Below are 15,639 nucleotides of genomic sequence, written 5' to 3'. Positions count from 1 at the left end.
ACTGAGCATGAAGCCTGCTTGGGATTCTCTCTCTCTGCCTCTACCCCTTTCCCCAACTCATGATCTCTTTGTCTCTCTAAAAAAAAAAAAAAAAAAAAAAAAAAGGATACCACAATCAATGAAAAAAGAGGGGAGCTTCTGAAAAAAAAAATGAGATCTTGGAAATTAAAAACAAAATATGAATGCCAAAAATAAAAACCCAATAGAGGCACTGAATAACAGGTTGATCACTGCTGAGAAATAAACTTGCAAATTCCAACTTGAAGAATTCTCCAAAAACACAGAAAAATAGATTATAACAGGGGTGCCTGGGTGGCTCAGTTGATTAAGCATCTGACTTAAGCTCAGGTCATGATATTGCAGTTCATGAGTTCAAGCCCTGCATTGGGCTCTGTGCTGACAGCTCAGAGCCTGGAGCCTGCTAAGGATTCTGTGTCTCCCTCTCTCTCTCCGTGCCTCCTCCTCCTCCTCCTTCTTCTTCTCTTTCTCTCTCTCAATCTCTCTCTCTCTCTCTCTCTCTCTCTCTCTCTCACACACACACACACACACACAAAAATAAAAACATTTTTTAAAGAAAGAAAGAAAAAGAAATTATATGAGACAGTAGCTATAAGACAATAAATAAGGACAGATCCAAAATATTCAGTATCCATTTAAGAGGAATTGTGGAAGGGAATGGTGCTGATGTATAAGAATTAATATCAAAGGAAAAATTTCCTCTGCTTAAGTATTCACATCCAAACAGCCTTTTGAGGTGACAGGCATGAATGTTGAAAATGAAAGTCATTCTGAATTTCATGGAATAAAAGAAAAATCTATAAAGGAAGAGAGAAAGGAATGGTAATCTATGAGGAAAAGAAAACAATCTGACCTAGACTTCTTGTCTGAAAACCAGATAATAATAGAGTAATATTTATAGAATTCTAAGGAAAAGGGAACAAGACATTATACTATATTTAAGCCAAGGAGTGACATTTCAGAACATGAAGGATCTCAGAAATTATACTATTGGCATTTCTTTTCTGAAAAAGATTTTGAAAAGTATTCAAGCCAGTGAAAAACATCAGAATAAATACTGTGAAGAAAGGGGAAAACATAATTAAAACAAACAAACAAACAAAAAAAAACAACTTCTATCAACAAAGAGTGGTAAGAAATGAAACCAGTGAAAACTCAGTTAAACAACTGTTGGTAACAGAATCATGGAATTTGGGGTAATAGTTACCAAAGGATTCTTAAAATGTAAATAGTATGAAATAAAATCAATCTCAATCCATCACAAACTTTAGAGATGATTTCAACACTCCAGGATCCAGCATGTGTTCCTAGAATTGGAGCTATCATTTTAGCTTATCAAGATCTGTGTTCCAAGTAGGAGTATGTTTGTAAAATGCATACATATACCTTTGACAGAGAAATCATCTTCCAGCCTGCCCACCTACCCCAGACTCCTCAAAAGACAGAGTGAGAATAAGTGGATTTTTCAGTAGACTTCTAAAAATCGGCAGTACAAGTACTACAGGGCAAAAATGTGGCTAAGTAGTGAGGGTATGGAAAAGACTTAAGAGTTTCTACATACTAATCAATTCTGCATGAGTCACTACGGTCATTAATCAGTTTGCTTTGTGTACAGTCATTCAACAGCCTAATAACAATGACTGTTATAATGAATGCTAATAGCAATGGCCTCTGCATATCAACTTGCACATGCCAGGTACTGTTCTAAACACTTCATTATTTATTACTAATTATTTTTCATCTTATTTAATCCTTACAACGGACGCTATTAGTATCCCCACTTTACAGATGAGGTAAGTGAAGCACAGAGTGGGTAAGTAGCTGGACTGAAGTCACACAGGTTAAGGAGTCGAAATGGTAGGGTTTGAAACCAGGTGTCTGGCGCCAGGACCGTACTAGCCACACTGCGTCTCCCATTGCAATTGGTTTGTACCATTATCCAATCAATAATTCTACCTTGTCCACAGACATTGTCAAAGATATCAGCTGCCTTAATGAAGTCCACAAGTATCTACCATCTGTCCCTGAAATTAGTTTGACATGATTTTGACTCTTAATGACCTCTTAATGTTCACAAACCATCCCTTCTCTAATCCACTCTAGAATCTTAGCTGGATAAACATGTTAAGCTCATTAGAATAATTTCTCCATGTAAAAATGGGAACCCTCTTGCACTGTTGGTGGGAATGCAAACTGGTGGAGCCACTCTGGAAAACGATGTGGAGGTTTCTGAAAAAATTAAAAATAGATCTACCCTATGACCCAGCAACACTGCTAGGAGTTTATCCGAGGGATACAGGAATGCTGATGCATAGGGGCACTTGTACCCCAATGTTTATAGCAGCACTCTCAACAATAGCCAAATTATGTAAAGAGCCTAAATGTCCAACAACTGATGAATGGATAAAGAAATTGTGGTTTATATACACAATGGAATACTACGTGGCAATGAGAAAGAATGAAATATGGCCTTTTGTAGCAACGTGGATGGAACTGGAGAGTGTTATGCTAAGTAAAGTAAGTCATACAGAGAAAGACAGATACCGTATGTTTTCACTCTTATGTGGATCCTGAGAAACTTAACAGAAGACCATGGGGGAGGGGAAGGGGGAAAAAGTTAGAGAGGGAGGGAGGCAAACCATAAGAGACTCTTAAAATTGAGAATAAACTGAGGGTTGATGGGGGGTGGGAGGGAGGGGAAAGTGGGTGATGAGCACTGAGGAGGGCACCTGTTGGGATGAGCACTGGGTGTTGTATGGAAACCAATTTCACAATAAATTTCATATTGAAAAAATAAATAAAAATAAAATAAAGAATAATTTTTCCATGTGGTGGATTCCATGGGCCTCCAAGGTTATACCATGTTTGCTTGTGAAGAAAAAAACATTCTGAGCAAGTGAGCAACCTTATCAACGTACTTAACTAATCAAGGGAGGAAATTTGTCCTTGTCCCATTGTATATACAGGATTATTTAACTTCATCCACAGCCAGGACAATTCTTTGCCAGAAAGTAGCAAAACTAAGCAGGACAAACTGACCTGGTCCTAGGGCCCTGGCATTCTATATTTAATCCTTTCAACCAATAGCCTGTGTTCGAAAGTCAGACTCAGGTTTGAGAACTGATTTTGCTACTTACTAGATGGACTAAGGTCTGTTCCTTAACCTTTCTAAACACTTTTGTAAAATGAAGCTAATTAGTTCCTCAGTACGTGTGAGCTAATGTATGAATGGGCCTTGCCTTTCTACTGACTCAGTTCTCCCTGGAGCATAAGCCACCCCTTCAGAACCCTCACCAAACCCTGAATGTGACCATGAGCAATCCTCACACACACATATACACACTCTCATGGGTTTCTTGGCTGCGGTCTGAGGAGTGGCCACATGGCTTGTTCCACTAGATTTGAATGCTCTAGAACAGAATCAAAAGATCCATCTGGAGGGCCCTTAGGTAGAAAAGGAGTGTCATAGAGGCAAGAGTTTAGCTTTGGCAAGAGTGCCAGAGAGGCAAGTCTGTGAATCCCCCATTAAACACAAGCTCTGGGGCACCTGGGTGGCTCAGTCGCTTAAGCATCCAACTTTGGCTCAGGTCATGATTTCACAGTGCGTGAGTTTGAGCCCTGCATTGGGCTCTGTGCTAATAGCTCGAAGCCTGGAGTCTGCTTCGGATTCTGTGTCTCCCTCTCTCTCTGCTCTTCCCGTGCTCGTTCTCTTTCTCTCTCTCTCTCTCTCTCTCTCAATCTCTCAAAAATTTAAAAAAAAAAAACAAAAACAAAAACCACACAAGCCTTTGCCTGCAGAAGCCTTTAAAATCTGAAGACTTAGAATGAACTCCATGAGGAAAAATGCACTGAAGAACTTTCACATTCATGAAATGCTCTCACAGCCTGCTTTTCTCCACATCACCAACTAACAACTAGTTCCTTCCAACTCCAAGAAGATAAGACAAAAATTACTTCCCCACATCCTGGAAAGTAATTGTTTTCTTCCTGCCATTTTCCCTCCTCAAATGTGAAGTTAAGCTCAAAGCCTACATCTTAAGAAACCATGTTTAGAGAGACACAAATACTCATGTAAAACCAAGATTATTAAGGGTGCCTGGGTGACTCAATTGGTTAAGCATCTGACTCTTGATTTTGGCTCAGGTCACGATCTCACGGTTTGTGAGTTCAAGCCCCACCTCGAGCTTTGCACTTGACGGTGCACAGACTGCTTGGGATTCTCTTTCTCTCCTCTCTCCCTGCGATTCCCCCTACTTGTGCATGCATTTTCCCCTCTCTATCAAAATAAATAAACTTGAAAAAAAATTTTAATGGAAAAAAAGAGCTGTTGCCTCTGAGTTAGTATTAGATGACTTTTTTCTTTCTCCTTTATGTTTTTATGTAACTGCTTGACTATTCTACATGAATATGTGATTTTTTTTAATAAATGGAAAAAAAACAAAACTATATTCCTCTTTTTTTTTAAGCTATATTCCTTCTTATGGGGAAAAACATACTGGATTATCCTTTTTTTTTTTTTTTTTTTAGAGAGTATGAGCAGGGGAGAGGGACCGGGGTGGGGGTGGGGGGGGAGGGAGAGAGAGAGAGAGAGAGAGAGAGAGAGAGAGAGAGAGAGAGAGAATGAATCTTAAGCAGGCTCCATGGCCAGCATAGAGCCCAACATGGGGCTTGATCCCATGACCCTGGGATCATGACCTGAGCCAAAATCAAGAGTTGGACGCTCAACTAACTGAGCCAGCAAGTTGCCCCTGCTCTGTCTTGTTTTAGGAGAAACAATCACTACAATCAAAACTAAATTCACCTCTACTTTCTTCCAGAGTTCCATCCTAGGGTAACAGCTCCATCCTTCTTGACACAACTCTTGTTAATGTAATAGCTGAATAAATGAAGAACCATTTCCAACATCATGCTCAGAGAGGCACTGATCATGAACAAACAGCCTGAACTCAAAGGGGTACCCATTTCCTTCACAATCTTGCCAATATCAATAGTTTGCTTAGGAAAACCTACTTTATAGATGCTCCAAAGCTCCTGTCCCAATTACTCCTCCCAAAAACTTTAAACGAGTGGAGCAAAAAAGAGCCATGTGTGCATATTTTACCACATTCAACAGGGCCTTGGGAAAGAACATGGGATACCCATATCCTGGCGCTTGAGCGAGCAAGAGGCAAGAGTGAAGTGAGGGGGATGCTCAGCTGTGGGGGGAGCTCAGGTATGCCCCCTCACTACCAAAGAGAAAACATGGTGCCTTAGTCAAGGCCTCTAGCATTTAAGGAATGGAGCTTTGGTTTAATTATCTTTTGATTCAGAACCTTTTGCCTCTCTCTCCTTCCTAGGAGCAGGGCCCTGAAGCTATCACCTACCACTACTAGGAGACCTCAGCAGGAGTCAGGGGGATTCCACAGGGAAGGCAGGCAAGGAGCCAACGGTTATGAGCAGCGCTCTGGGAAGTGGGCAGCAATAGTCCCCCAGTGCACTTTTCCTTAGGTTTATCTTTTCTTGCTTCTTCCTTCTTTCAGAGTAGTGAAACATAACACTTTAGTAATGAAACCAAGCTAAAACAAAGGATTAGGATTTGGGGAGGGGCACCTGGGTGGCTTAGTCGGTTGAGCCTCCTTCCCACTTCCAGCTCATGTCATGATCTCATGGCTTGTGAGTTCGAGCTCCTTGTTGGGCTCTGTGCTGACAGCTCAGAGCCTGGAGCCTGCTTCAGATTCTGTGTCCCTTTCTCGCTGTGCCCCTCCCCCTGCTCATGCACCCTCTGTCTCTCTCTCGCTCTCTCTCAAATAAAAACATTAAAAAAAATTTTTTTAAATACATAAAAAGTATTTGGGGAGCAAAATCCCATTTGGAGACAACACCAGGAGAAACCTCAGGACAGCTGCAAGCCTATTGAGCAATACCCCACATAGAGCCAGCAGAGTCTCGTGGGACTACGCATTTGTGCCTGAGGCCACAGCAGGCGGCTCCAGGACCTGAAACAGCAGGGCAGCTGAGAAGCTTGTGGGCAAAGGCTCACACGGAAAATAGGCTCCTGACCTGGGAGAGAAACCAAAAGACTTGTCCTGGCGGGGGTAGGGATTTACCTCTTAGAATGAAGGGGTTTACTTTACCATAGGCAGACCTACGTGAAACAGGCTTTGAGCAGAAGGTTCCAGGAACTGCTGGAATAGCAAGGCATTCACTCCTTCTAGGTTTTTTTTTTCCCCTTCCCTTTTCCCCATTTCGCAGTCAAGGCTGAAATGCTATCGCATTTCTCCAGAAGAAATGGTATCAGTCCCATGATACTGTGGGAAATGAGCTGACAAGAAAGAAGGCTGTGGCTGCCATCAGAGTCAAGATGGATTCCCAAGATGTGGGCAATTCAAAGGTTCAGAGAAGACAGTTTGCAGTTTGCAGCAGCCCTGATAGGGCCCTGCCTCTCTGGAGTTGTGCTGGCAGGGACATGACAGTGCCTGCATATTCCTTCACCAATTTCATTTCTCTGGACTTACTGTCAGGTCACCCAAGCCAAACCACCCTCCCACTGGAGGTACCACACAGCCTCTTCCCCTGCAAAGTTTCCATGTTCCCCAGAAGTTGTTTGGGGGCAGCCCTGGGGACCAAAACGTCTGCAGGTTCTCTGTAACTAGAACCCCTACAACTCATTCCTCACCTCTCGCTGGTGACATCCAAAGAGGCCTACCTGCAACCAGCTCCTAAAATTGGCTTAACCTCTGCAAAGTACGATAAACACCGGGTCACAGGAGTTCTCAGAATTCAGGAATTAGGATCCCTATCCTGTGATTCCAGACAAACACCAGATAACTGCTGATGCCCCCAAAACTGGCTAAGCCTCTGCCCCAGATAAAGTCCACTGACATTTCTGTGGCAACTGTGACTCTTTTTTTTTTAATGTTTATTTATTTTGAGAGAGAGAATGAGCAGGGGAGGGGGCAGAGAGAGAGGAGAGAGAGAGAATCCCAAGCAGGCTCCGCACTGTCAGCACAGAGCCCAGATATAAGGGCTCGAACTCATGAACCATGAGATCAAGACCTGAGCCGAAATCAAGAGTCAGATGCTAAAAATTAAAAAAAAAAAAAAAAAAAAGAAGGGGCGCCTGGGTGGCGCAGTCGGTTAAGCGTCCGACTTCAGCCAGGTCACAATCTCGCGGTCCGTGAGTTCGAGCCCCGCGTCGGGCTCTGGGCTGATGGCTCGCGGCCTGGAGCCTGTTTCCGATTCTGTGTCTCCCTCTCTCTCTGCCCCTCCCCTGTTCATGCTCTGTCTCTCTCTGTCCCAAAAATAAATAAACGTTGAAAAAAAAAATTTTTTAAAAAAAGAGTCAGATGCTCAACTGACTGAGCCACTCAGGGGTGCCCCTCCCCCCTTTAAGTGGCAACTGTGCTTCTGATACAAACTCAGTATCATTGAGAAAAGTCATCCACCAGCTTTTACAAAGTCATAACTGGAGACTTCAAAAGGAAAAGTCATAAAAATGACTGCCAATGGATATGGGGCTTCTTTTGAGATGATGGACATATTCTAAACTTAGATAGTGGTGATAATTGCACAACTTTGTGAATATACGAAAAACCACTGAACTGTATACTTCAAAAGGGTGAATTTGATGGTATGTGAATTATATCTCATTTTTTTATTTTTTTTTAACGTTTATTTATTTTTGAGACAGAGAGAGACAGCATGAACAGGGGAGGGGCAGAGAGAGAGGGAGACACAGAATCTGAAACAGGCTCCAGGCTCTGAGCGGTCAGCACAGAGCCCAACGCAGGACTCGAACTCACGGACCATGAGATCATGCCCCGAGCCGAAGTCGGACGCTTAACCGACCCAGCCACCCAGGCACCCCTATCTCATTTAAAAAAAAAAAAAAAAAAAAAAAAAAAAAAGATCACTAAATAATTACAAGAAGTAGAACAAACAGAAGCAGAGCCTAGATTAGGATTTTGTTCCAGAAAGATTGGTTCTTATTAGGCTGACATCTACTTGGCCCCTGCATAAAATATTTCTTTCTTCTTCTTCTTCTTTCCTTCTTCTTATTGTTTTAAAGTCAAATGCATCCTTGGGAACTACAGTCTTCTACACAGTTATAAAAGTTTTTCCTGGCAAACTCCCACAGCCTTGAAAGCACACTTTCCAGTATCATGTCCTCCAGAAAGTTCCCTGATCCCTTCCCTGCTTTCAAGATAAGAGCCCCAGTGGATTCCAGATTCCAGAAAGTAACCTTTGCTTACCTACAACTAACACTTTCTAATGAAATTAATGGTCTGCCATCACCTCCCGCTGGCACAGCCATGGCACACAGGCCATGCATGAGAAATGTGTATTGAATGAGCTGAACACAACATCATCATTTTGTAAGGTTTTTTTAAAAAAAAATTGGTATTTTTTTTAATGTATCTAATTTAATTTTGCAGCATTGCACTCTGGCAATCATGTAGCAAGTGGTCTGCTACCTAAAACAACAATGTATCCCAAAATGTTTTCTCTAAGGGAATGTGGTTCATTGATGCCAAGAATAAATCAAATGTGCTACCCTTTGGGGGATTTTGACCTTGGTACAGGTCAAGAAGGAGAATGAATCAGAGCATCAGGATCTGTGCTTCCTGGTGGGTAAGGAGATAAAACATGTTCTCCTCCCCCTTCCTTTTCTCTGAAAATCTTTAAATATCACAAAGCTTTTAAGCAGAGTCATTAAGTCTATGCAAAACCATCTTAGAACCAGGAGTCTTTTCCTGACTTTCCTCTTCCTCACTGTTCATAGATTTTGTTAGAAAACCAAAGACCTATAGTGTCATACATGCTATGAAATAGAGTCTGGCTAATAGAGGGCCCATTGAAAATTAGGATTTTGCCGATCCACTGTATTCAACCAACATATGCCCAAAGCTTCAAAACTGAGATACAAAAAGTTGCACTCCTCACACCTCATTCCCCATCTCTAACAGGGCTGTGCTCTGATCTCCCAGAAGCCAACATCTGAATGCCCACCCCCGGGGCCCACAGTGCGCACAGTGGTGAGTGCCAGCGTCACCCCAAGAACACCCCACCTGCAGATGGCATACCATCTCTGAGAGTACCGTTCAAATGCACAGAACAAGAAAAAGAATATTATACTCAACTCCCATAGACCCGCTCCCTCAAAATTCAACATTTACATTTTGTCATTTAAGATTCCTTATAGATCCTAATAACAGCAGATAATACTGTTACTAGATATTTCAGCATGCATCTCCCAAAATAAGAATATTATCCCAAACTGGGGTGCCTGGCTGGGTGGCTCAGTCCCAGTTAAGCGTCCAACTCCTGATTTTGGCTCAGGTCATGATCTCACAGTTGTGGGATTGAGCCCCGAAACGGGCCCTGCAAGGGGTGTGGAGCTTGCTTGGGATTTTCTCCTTCTCTCTCTCTCTCTGTCTCTGTCTCTCTCTGTCCCTCCCCCACTCACTCTCTCAAAAATAAACATTAAAAAAAAAATAAAATTAAGAATATCTCAAATATCACAGCTAACAAAATTAACAATAATTCCCTAATATTAACTAATACTCAGTCCACATCCAAATTTCCCTCATGGACCTTTTTTTTTTTTTTTACTATCTAGTTTTTTTTTTTTTTTAATGTTTATTTATTTTTGAGAGAGAGAGAGAGGGAGACAGAACATGAGCGGTGGAGAAGCAGAGAGAGAGAGGGAGACATAGAATCAGAAGCTGGCTCCAGGCTCCAAGCTGTCTGCACGGAGCCCGACCACGGGGCCTGAACCCACAAACCACAAGATCATGACCTGAGCCAAAATCAGATGTTCAACCAACTGAGCCACTTAGGCACCCCACTCATGGACCTTCTAAACAAAGGAGGGTTCCCCCCTTAAATCACACCCTGTCCCAGCCAAGCCACCTCCCTCCTCCCCACCCCAGATACTGTCCCGTCATCACCAGGATGCTATCCCTGCAGCCCCCTTCTTGAGTACCTGTGCAAAAGGTGCCATCATTGGGAATGAATGTTTTGTTGTTATTCGTGGCTCGATATCCTTCTAGGCAAATGCAATAAAAGCCTCCGAGCGTGTTGTGGCAAGATGTGTGGTTTCCACAGACCACAGTGGCTCCAAACTGGCACTCATTTTTATCTGTTGATACATTGAAATAACACACAGAAAGGGCTATCAATCCATACCACGTTCAACAACCCAGACTATTCTGCTGTGCTACAGACTCAGGAGTTCCTATTGCATTGACAACGTCTCAGTGATCTACCCCCCAGCCTCTTTTCTTTTCACCAGGCCTCTCACATGATAGGGCGCGGGCCCCTTGGAGCGTGCACGAGGTGTATATAAAACCACAAGAGAAACCCAACATCTTAATCTGATCATTCATCTTTTTTGAAGACTGGGCGAAGGGGATTCTTTTTCAACTTCTCCGTATTTAAAAAGATTTTATCATAGGCCTGGGGAAACGAATCCGCAGCATCCCATTTTTCCAGCTCCACCAGCCATTCTCTTGCTTTTTTCATGAAAGGCAGAATAGGACGATTTTGCATCCAGTGATTAACCGGAAAATTCGTTACTTCTGAGTTACCAGGAAACACAATGGAATTAGTGCTTAAGCCTCATCCGGGAGCAGGGCTAATAACAAACAGTTCCTGCTAATCGTCAATGACCCATGTGAATAATATTAGTCACCCAGTGAGAAGGAGCTGAAAGAGAGGAGCTTGATGAGTCCACAGAAGCCTGCCCTGAATATTTTTAATTCGATAATTTGACAGGGATGTAAAATGAAAGTAAACCTCCCTCCTGTCTCTGTTCCGTAGCTCAGGGGTCAACAAACTTTTTCTGTGAAGGACCCATCATCAATCTCTGCTTCCATGCTTTTGGAACACGAGAGCAGCCACAGACAATAAGTAAACGGATGAGCAATGTTGTGTTCTAATAAACCTCTATTTACAAAAACAGGCAGCAGCCAAATTTGGCCTGCAGGCCAGACTTTTGCTGACTCTGCCCTGGACTCTACCATCAGAACTCCTGTGACCAGTTTCTTATTCATTCTTTCAGAGCTGATCTATCCAGCTAGTTTTGTTTTGTCTTGGGGGGAGCAGGGGAGGTCATCAACTTCTTCGGATTGTTATTTGGTGTTTCACTACAGCACTGGTTCCTTCAAAGCACTTCAATAGCGTCTCACAATTGCATTCAATTCCTGCCAACTCAAAAGTACCCTCCCCAAAATCCAGTGTTCCTTTTTTTTTTTTCTTCCCCCTCATTTTCCTTATAGGCATTATCTTTTTGGAAATGTAACTGAACATGGAACACAGTTCACTGTCAAAACCGTCTACGGTGAGATCTGCACGGAACGGTAGAGAAACAGAACCCTCAAGTCACAGCCAGGCCAAGTTTCCAGCCCAGCTTATGAGCACTGCACTGGGCTATCAGACCCAAAATGCCATATTCCTGCCCTTTGCTATTGTTTCTGACACTCGTCTCCCCTGCAGATTTCCCCAGCACGGACACTGGGTTTGTAGAGAATTCCAAATTTCTTGGGTCCCCTGACTTAACACCAGGTTACAGCAGGCCTGGCAGACATGTATTCATGCTACGGTGTGGTCTCAGCAGGCCAAGTACTGGGATACGCAGGGTCCAGTGTCTGACAGCGAGTGTCACATGAGTTAATAAAGCCCCTTCATCCCATTAGGAGAAGCTTCTACTCAGAAGTCAAAGAAGAATAGAGAGTGGGGTGGCTTACGTGGGAGGGGGACTGTATTAGGGGAAGGAACAGCAAAAGCTTGTCCATGCTGGATTCCAACCTCATTTCCAAGCCCCTGCCAGCCATCTGCCAGAGGAGAGGGGTGGGGGAAATGCGTCAGGAGCCTCAGACTGCAAGGCAGCCATGATTCTCCGGACAGAATCCCAAAGAAAGAGGGTCAAAGGTGACACCATTCCAGTCTGCAGGAATGGGCAGTGATGTGTGACTAAGAAAGCGTGTTATCTTTGAAGTAGAATATGACTTTTGGAACTCAGAATTATTATTTTTCTTTAGGTAGAAAAAAACCAAAGATATCACAACAAGGTTGTATACACTGCCAGTGCACAACTATCAATATTTGTACTGCACGTAATAAGGTTCCTGGGAGAAAACTGTGTTCTCCCAACATTCACTATTATAAATATGCTGTGAGGTTCTCCCTCTCTCTGAGTTGGGCTTGAACCTGGATATTGCCCGACTCTCATGGCACAGTGGACACCATGAAGCAAAAAATAATCTTAGACACTTCTAGACTAAAGGTCTTTGTATTCCTTTAAGACACCCAAGACCCCAAAGGGCTACAACTATAAAAAATCTGGAGGATGGATTCTGGTAGTCATTAAGAGTCTAAGCAACAGTATTTCACCAATTAGCCAAGAAGTCCAATAGGCAATTGTATTTTGTTTTTCCTCAGGGTACTAATACTCATCGTTTTGCACCAAAACAACCAGGAGAAATTTAGGAATACAACATTCACTCAAGTTAAGTTAAACTCAAGACTTGAAACATTTCAAATTTGTGTTAGGTCAGAGAGTTGCCAGAGATTCAAGTTCAACAACCCTCTAACATTGAAAGATATGTCCTTGGAAATGCTAAAGAAAGGGGTTCGGGGAAACACTAAAGGAAAGGAGTATTACAACAGACAAAACTTCCTGTAAGAAAAACACGTGAACAAAACAACATTTTCCCCACAAGGAAGTAATAAGCTCTTTAATACTAGAGAATCTTATTAGTTGATTCAACTTTTCATCTGGACCCGGGATTCAGAACTTACCAACGCAGTGAGTCCTCCCATTGCCCACAAATCCGTACTTGCAAATACACATCTTCATTCCTTCTGTTTGCTCGCAGGTAGCATGTTTGTGGCAAGTGGCACAGACATCTAAACCTGAATCATAAATTGTATATTTCAGGAAAAGAAAACTTCCACATATTTTTTGAGACACAGAGACAGAGCATGGGTGGGGGAGGGGCAGAGAGAGGGAGACACAGAATCCGAAGCAGACTCCAGGCTCTGGGCTGTCAGAGACCCACATGAGGCTCGAACCCATGAGCCGTGAGATCATGACCTGAGCAGTAAGATCATGACCTGAGCAGAAGTCGGACGTTTATCCGACTGAGCCACCCAGGTGCCCTAGGAAAAGAAAACTTCAGTCCTATTTTGGGTAGTAGACATTTACAATGAAAAACCAAAATTTGAATTGCAAAATTATAAAAGATAGATCTGACCCATCCTTAAAAACCTGCAACAAAACAGCTACTCACTGACCACAGAGTAAAGTGCAAATATCTCTACCTGGCAATCAAAGCTCTTAACAGTCCGACTCTAAGCTAATCCCTCCAAACCCAAACCCAAACCACACACAGTATTCTCTAGGCAGGAGGCCAACGACCCCTTTTTCCCACCCATTCTATCCACTGTCCTACTTCATGCTGTAGTCACGGTTTGTCCTTCAACTAAAATGCCTATCCCACCTTCTCTCTCCAGCTTGCACCCATTCCTGTCTCAAGACACCCCTTAAACATTACATTCTCCCTGGGGTCTTCCCCATTCCTCCGTTCTTGGGGAAGATTAAATGTATCTTCCTCTGTGCTCCACTAACCCTTGTAAATTCCCACATCCACCATGTAAATTTGTTATTATACACTGTTCCAGCTCTGGCTTCCCAGCTGCATTTTATTAATGAGCTCCTCAAGGACAGGGATTATGTCATTTGCCCACATATCATCATGGCACAGTATAAAAACATTCAATATACTTTTATTGACCAAATGGATAAAGGAACCTGTAATCCTACTTGCTACAACTCAAAGAGCAAGTGGAAGGCAGAAGAACTCATCTGTCTATTACCCTATCATTTTTTCTTTTAGGGAAAAAAATAAATGCGTTTAAAATGTCATTGAGGGGCACCTGGGTGGTTCAGTCGGTTAAGAGTCAAACTCTTGGGGCGCCTGGGTGGCGCAGTCGGTTAAGCGTCCGACTTCAGCCAGGTCACGATCTCGCGGTCCGGGAGTTCGAGCCCCGCGTCGGGCTCTGGGCTGATGGCTCGGAGCCTGGAGCCTGTTTCCGATTCTGTGTCTCCCTCTCTCTCTGCCCCTCCCCCGTTCATGCTCTGTCTCTCTCTGTCCCAAAAATAAATAAACGTTGAAAAAAAAAAGAGTCAAACTCTTGATTTTGGCTCAGGTCATGATCTCACAGTTCGTGAGTTCGAGCCCCACGTGTGGCTCCGTGCTGTCAGTGCAGACCCTGTTTGGAATCCTATCTCTCCTCACCTCTCTCTCTGCCCCTCCCTCACTCTTGCTCTCTCTCTCAAAATAAATAAACTTAGAAAAAAAGTGCCATTGAGATAATAGCCAGGTCCCAGCCAGATGACCAGATCCCAATTACTCACATAGGCAGCAAAAATGCGTGAGGCTAACACACACACACACACACACACACACACACACACACACACACACAAATCTACCAGACCGTAATCCATATATGCCCCGAGATCAAGAATTTCTACCTGAGGCTATGTGGGATATCACGTTGTCCTCCGAGTGTCTGTAATTTCAGGAGTGGCCTAATGAGGACAGTCTTTGAGCATGAAATTCCATCTTAGCCTTGGCCCCATTACCACCCAGCTAATAAAGACTTAGCCCTCAGGTTGCTCTAAGCAACTGAGACAGGGAGATTTCCAAGGACAGACAATCCCTGACTTACAATGGTTCACCTTACAACTTTTCACCTTTACAATGGAGCAAAAGTGATACACATTCAGTAGAAAACACACCTTGAATTTTTATCTTTCCCCAGGCCAGTGATACGCAGTGACCCTCTGTCATGATGTTGGGCAGTGACAGCCAGCTGCGGCTCCCAGTCAGCCGAGCACTCAGAAAGGTAAACAACCCATATGCTCAGGAACCATTCTGCACCCACACGGCCATGCTGCTTATCATTTTCAGTATGGTATTCAATAAATTACATGAGATATTCAACATTTCAGTATAAAATAGTTAAGTGATTTTGCCCAACTGTAGGCAAACTTGTTTTGGGCGAGTTTACGGTAGGCATGGCTAAGCTACAATGTTTGATAGGTTAGGAGTATGAAATGCATTTTTGACTTAGGAGATTTTCAAGTTAGGATGTAATGCAATCATAAATTCAGGAAGATCTGTACTGCTCATTAACCATGCCTGCTTTTTCTTTTAAAACAAATATAACACAGAAATGAGACAAACCACTGCTTATCACTAAGGGATATGAAATTAACCACGGAATATTTACAAAATGTGTTATATCCCAGACCATTACAAAAAAATGCAACAAGGTGCAAAAAAAAGTAGAGATTGTAGAGGACATTCTATCTGACTACCATGTAACCATGTGATAAGACTACAAAATAAAACAAAAGATGAGTGTCCCCCTAAAAAACCTACTTGGGAACTGCAGAACAGTCTCTTAAAAAATTCTCAGGACTAAGAGGATAGCAAAATTGAATGTTTAATACTAGATATAAGAAGGTATTTACTCCAGAAACTTTTGGGTTTTTCATGGTTTGGTACTTTCAAAGAGAGAAAGAAAGCAGCCAGCCAGGAAACACACATACACACACACACACACACACAC

General features: G+C 42.9%; 1 protein-coding gene across 11 annotated transcripts in view; it reads right to left on the bottom strand.

The window, feature by feature from the left end:
- The window catches only part of SUSD1 (sushi domain containing 1), a 276,094-nt gene that overhangs the window by 249,431 nt on the left and 11,024 nt on the right, over nucleotides 1-15,639 (bottom strand). For all 11 annotated transcript variants that reach the window (XR_007146102.1, XR_007146104.1, XR_007146105.1 and 8 more), the window contains exons 2-3: nucleotides 12,799-12,912; nucleotides 9,983-10,138 (exon numbers count right to left, since the gene is read on the bottom strand). Coding sequence is in view for 5 of the 11 variants with exons in the window: in XM_047829141.1 (XP_047685097.1) it covers nucleotides 9,983-10,138; nucleotides 12,799-12,912 (270 nt within the window). In the remaining 6 variants the exon portion in view is untranslated. The remainder of the gene's footprint in view (nucleotides 1-9,982; nucleotides 10,139-12,798; nucleotides 12,913-15,639) is intronic.

The sequence above is a fragment of the Prionailurus viverrinus genome, chromosome D4 (genome assembly GCF_022837055.1).
Source record: "Prionailurus viverrinus isolate Anna chromosome D4, UM_Priviv_1.0, whole genome shotgun sequence".
NCBI classification, from domain to species: Eukaryota; Metazoa; Chordata; class Mammalia; order Carnivora; family Felidae; genus Prionailurus; species Prionailurus viverrinus.
This window is presented reverse-complemented; position numbering and strand designations above follow the sequence as displayed.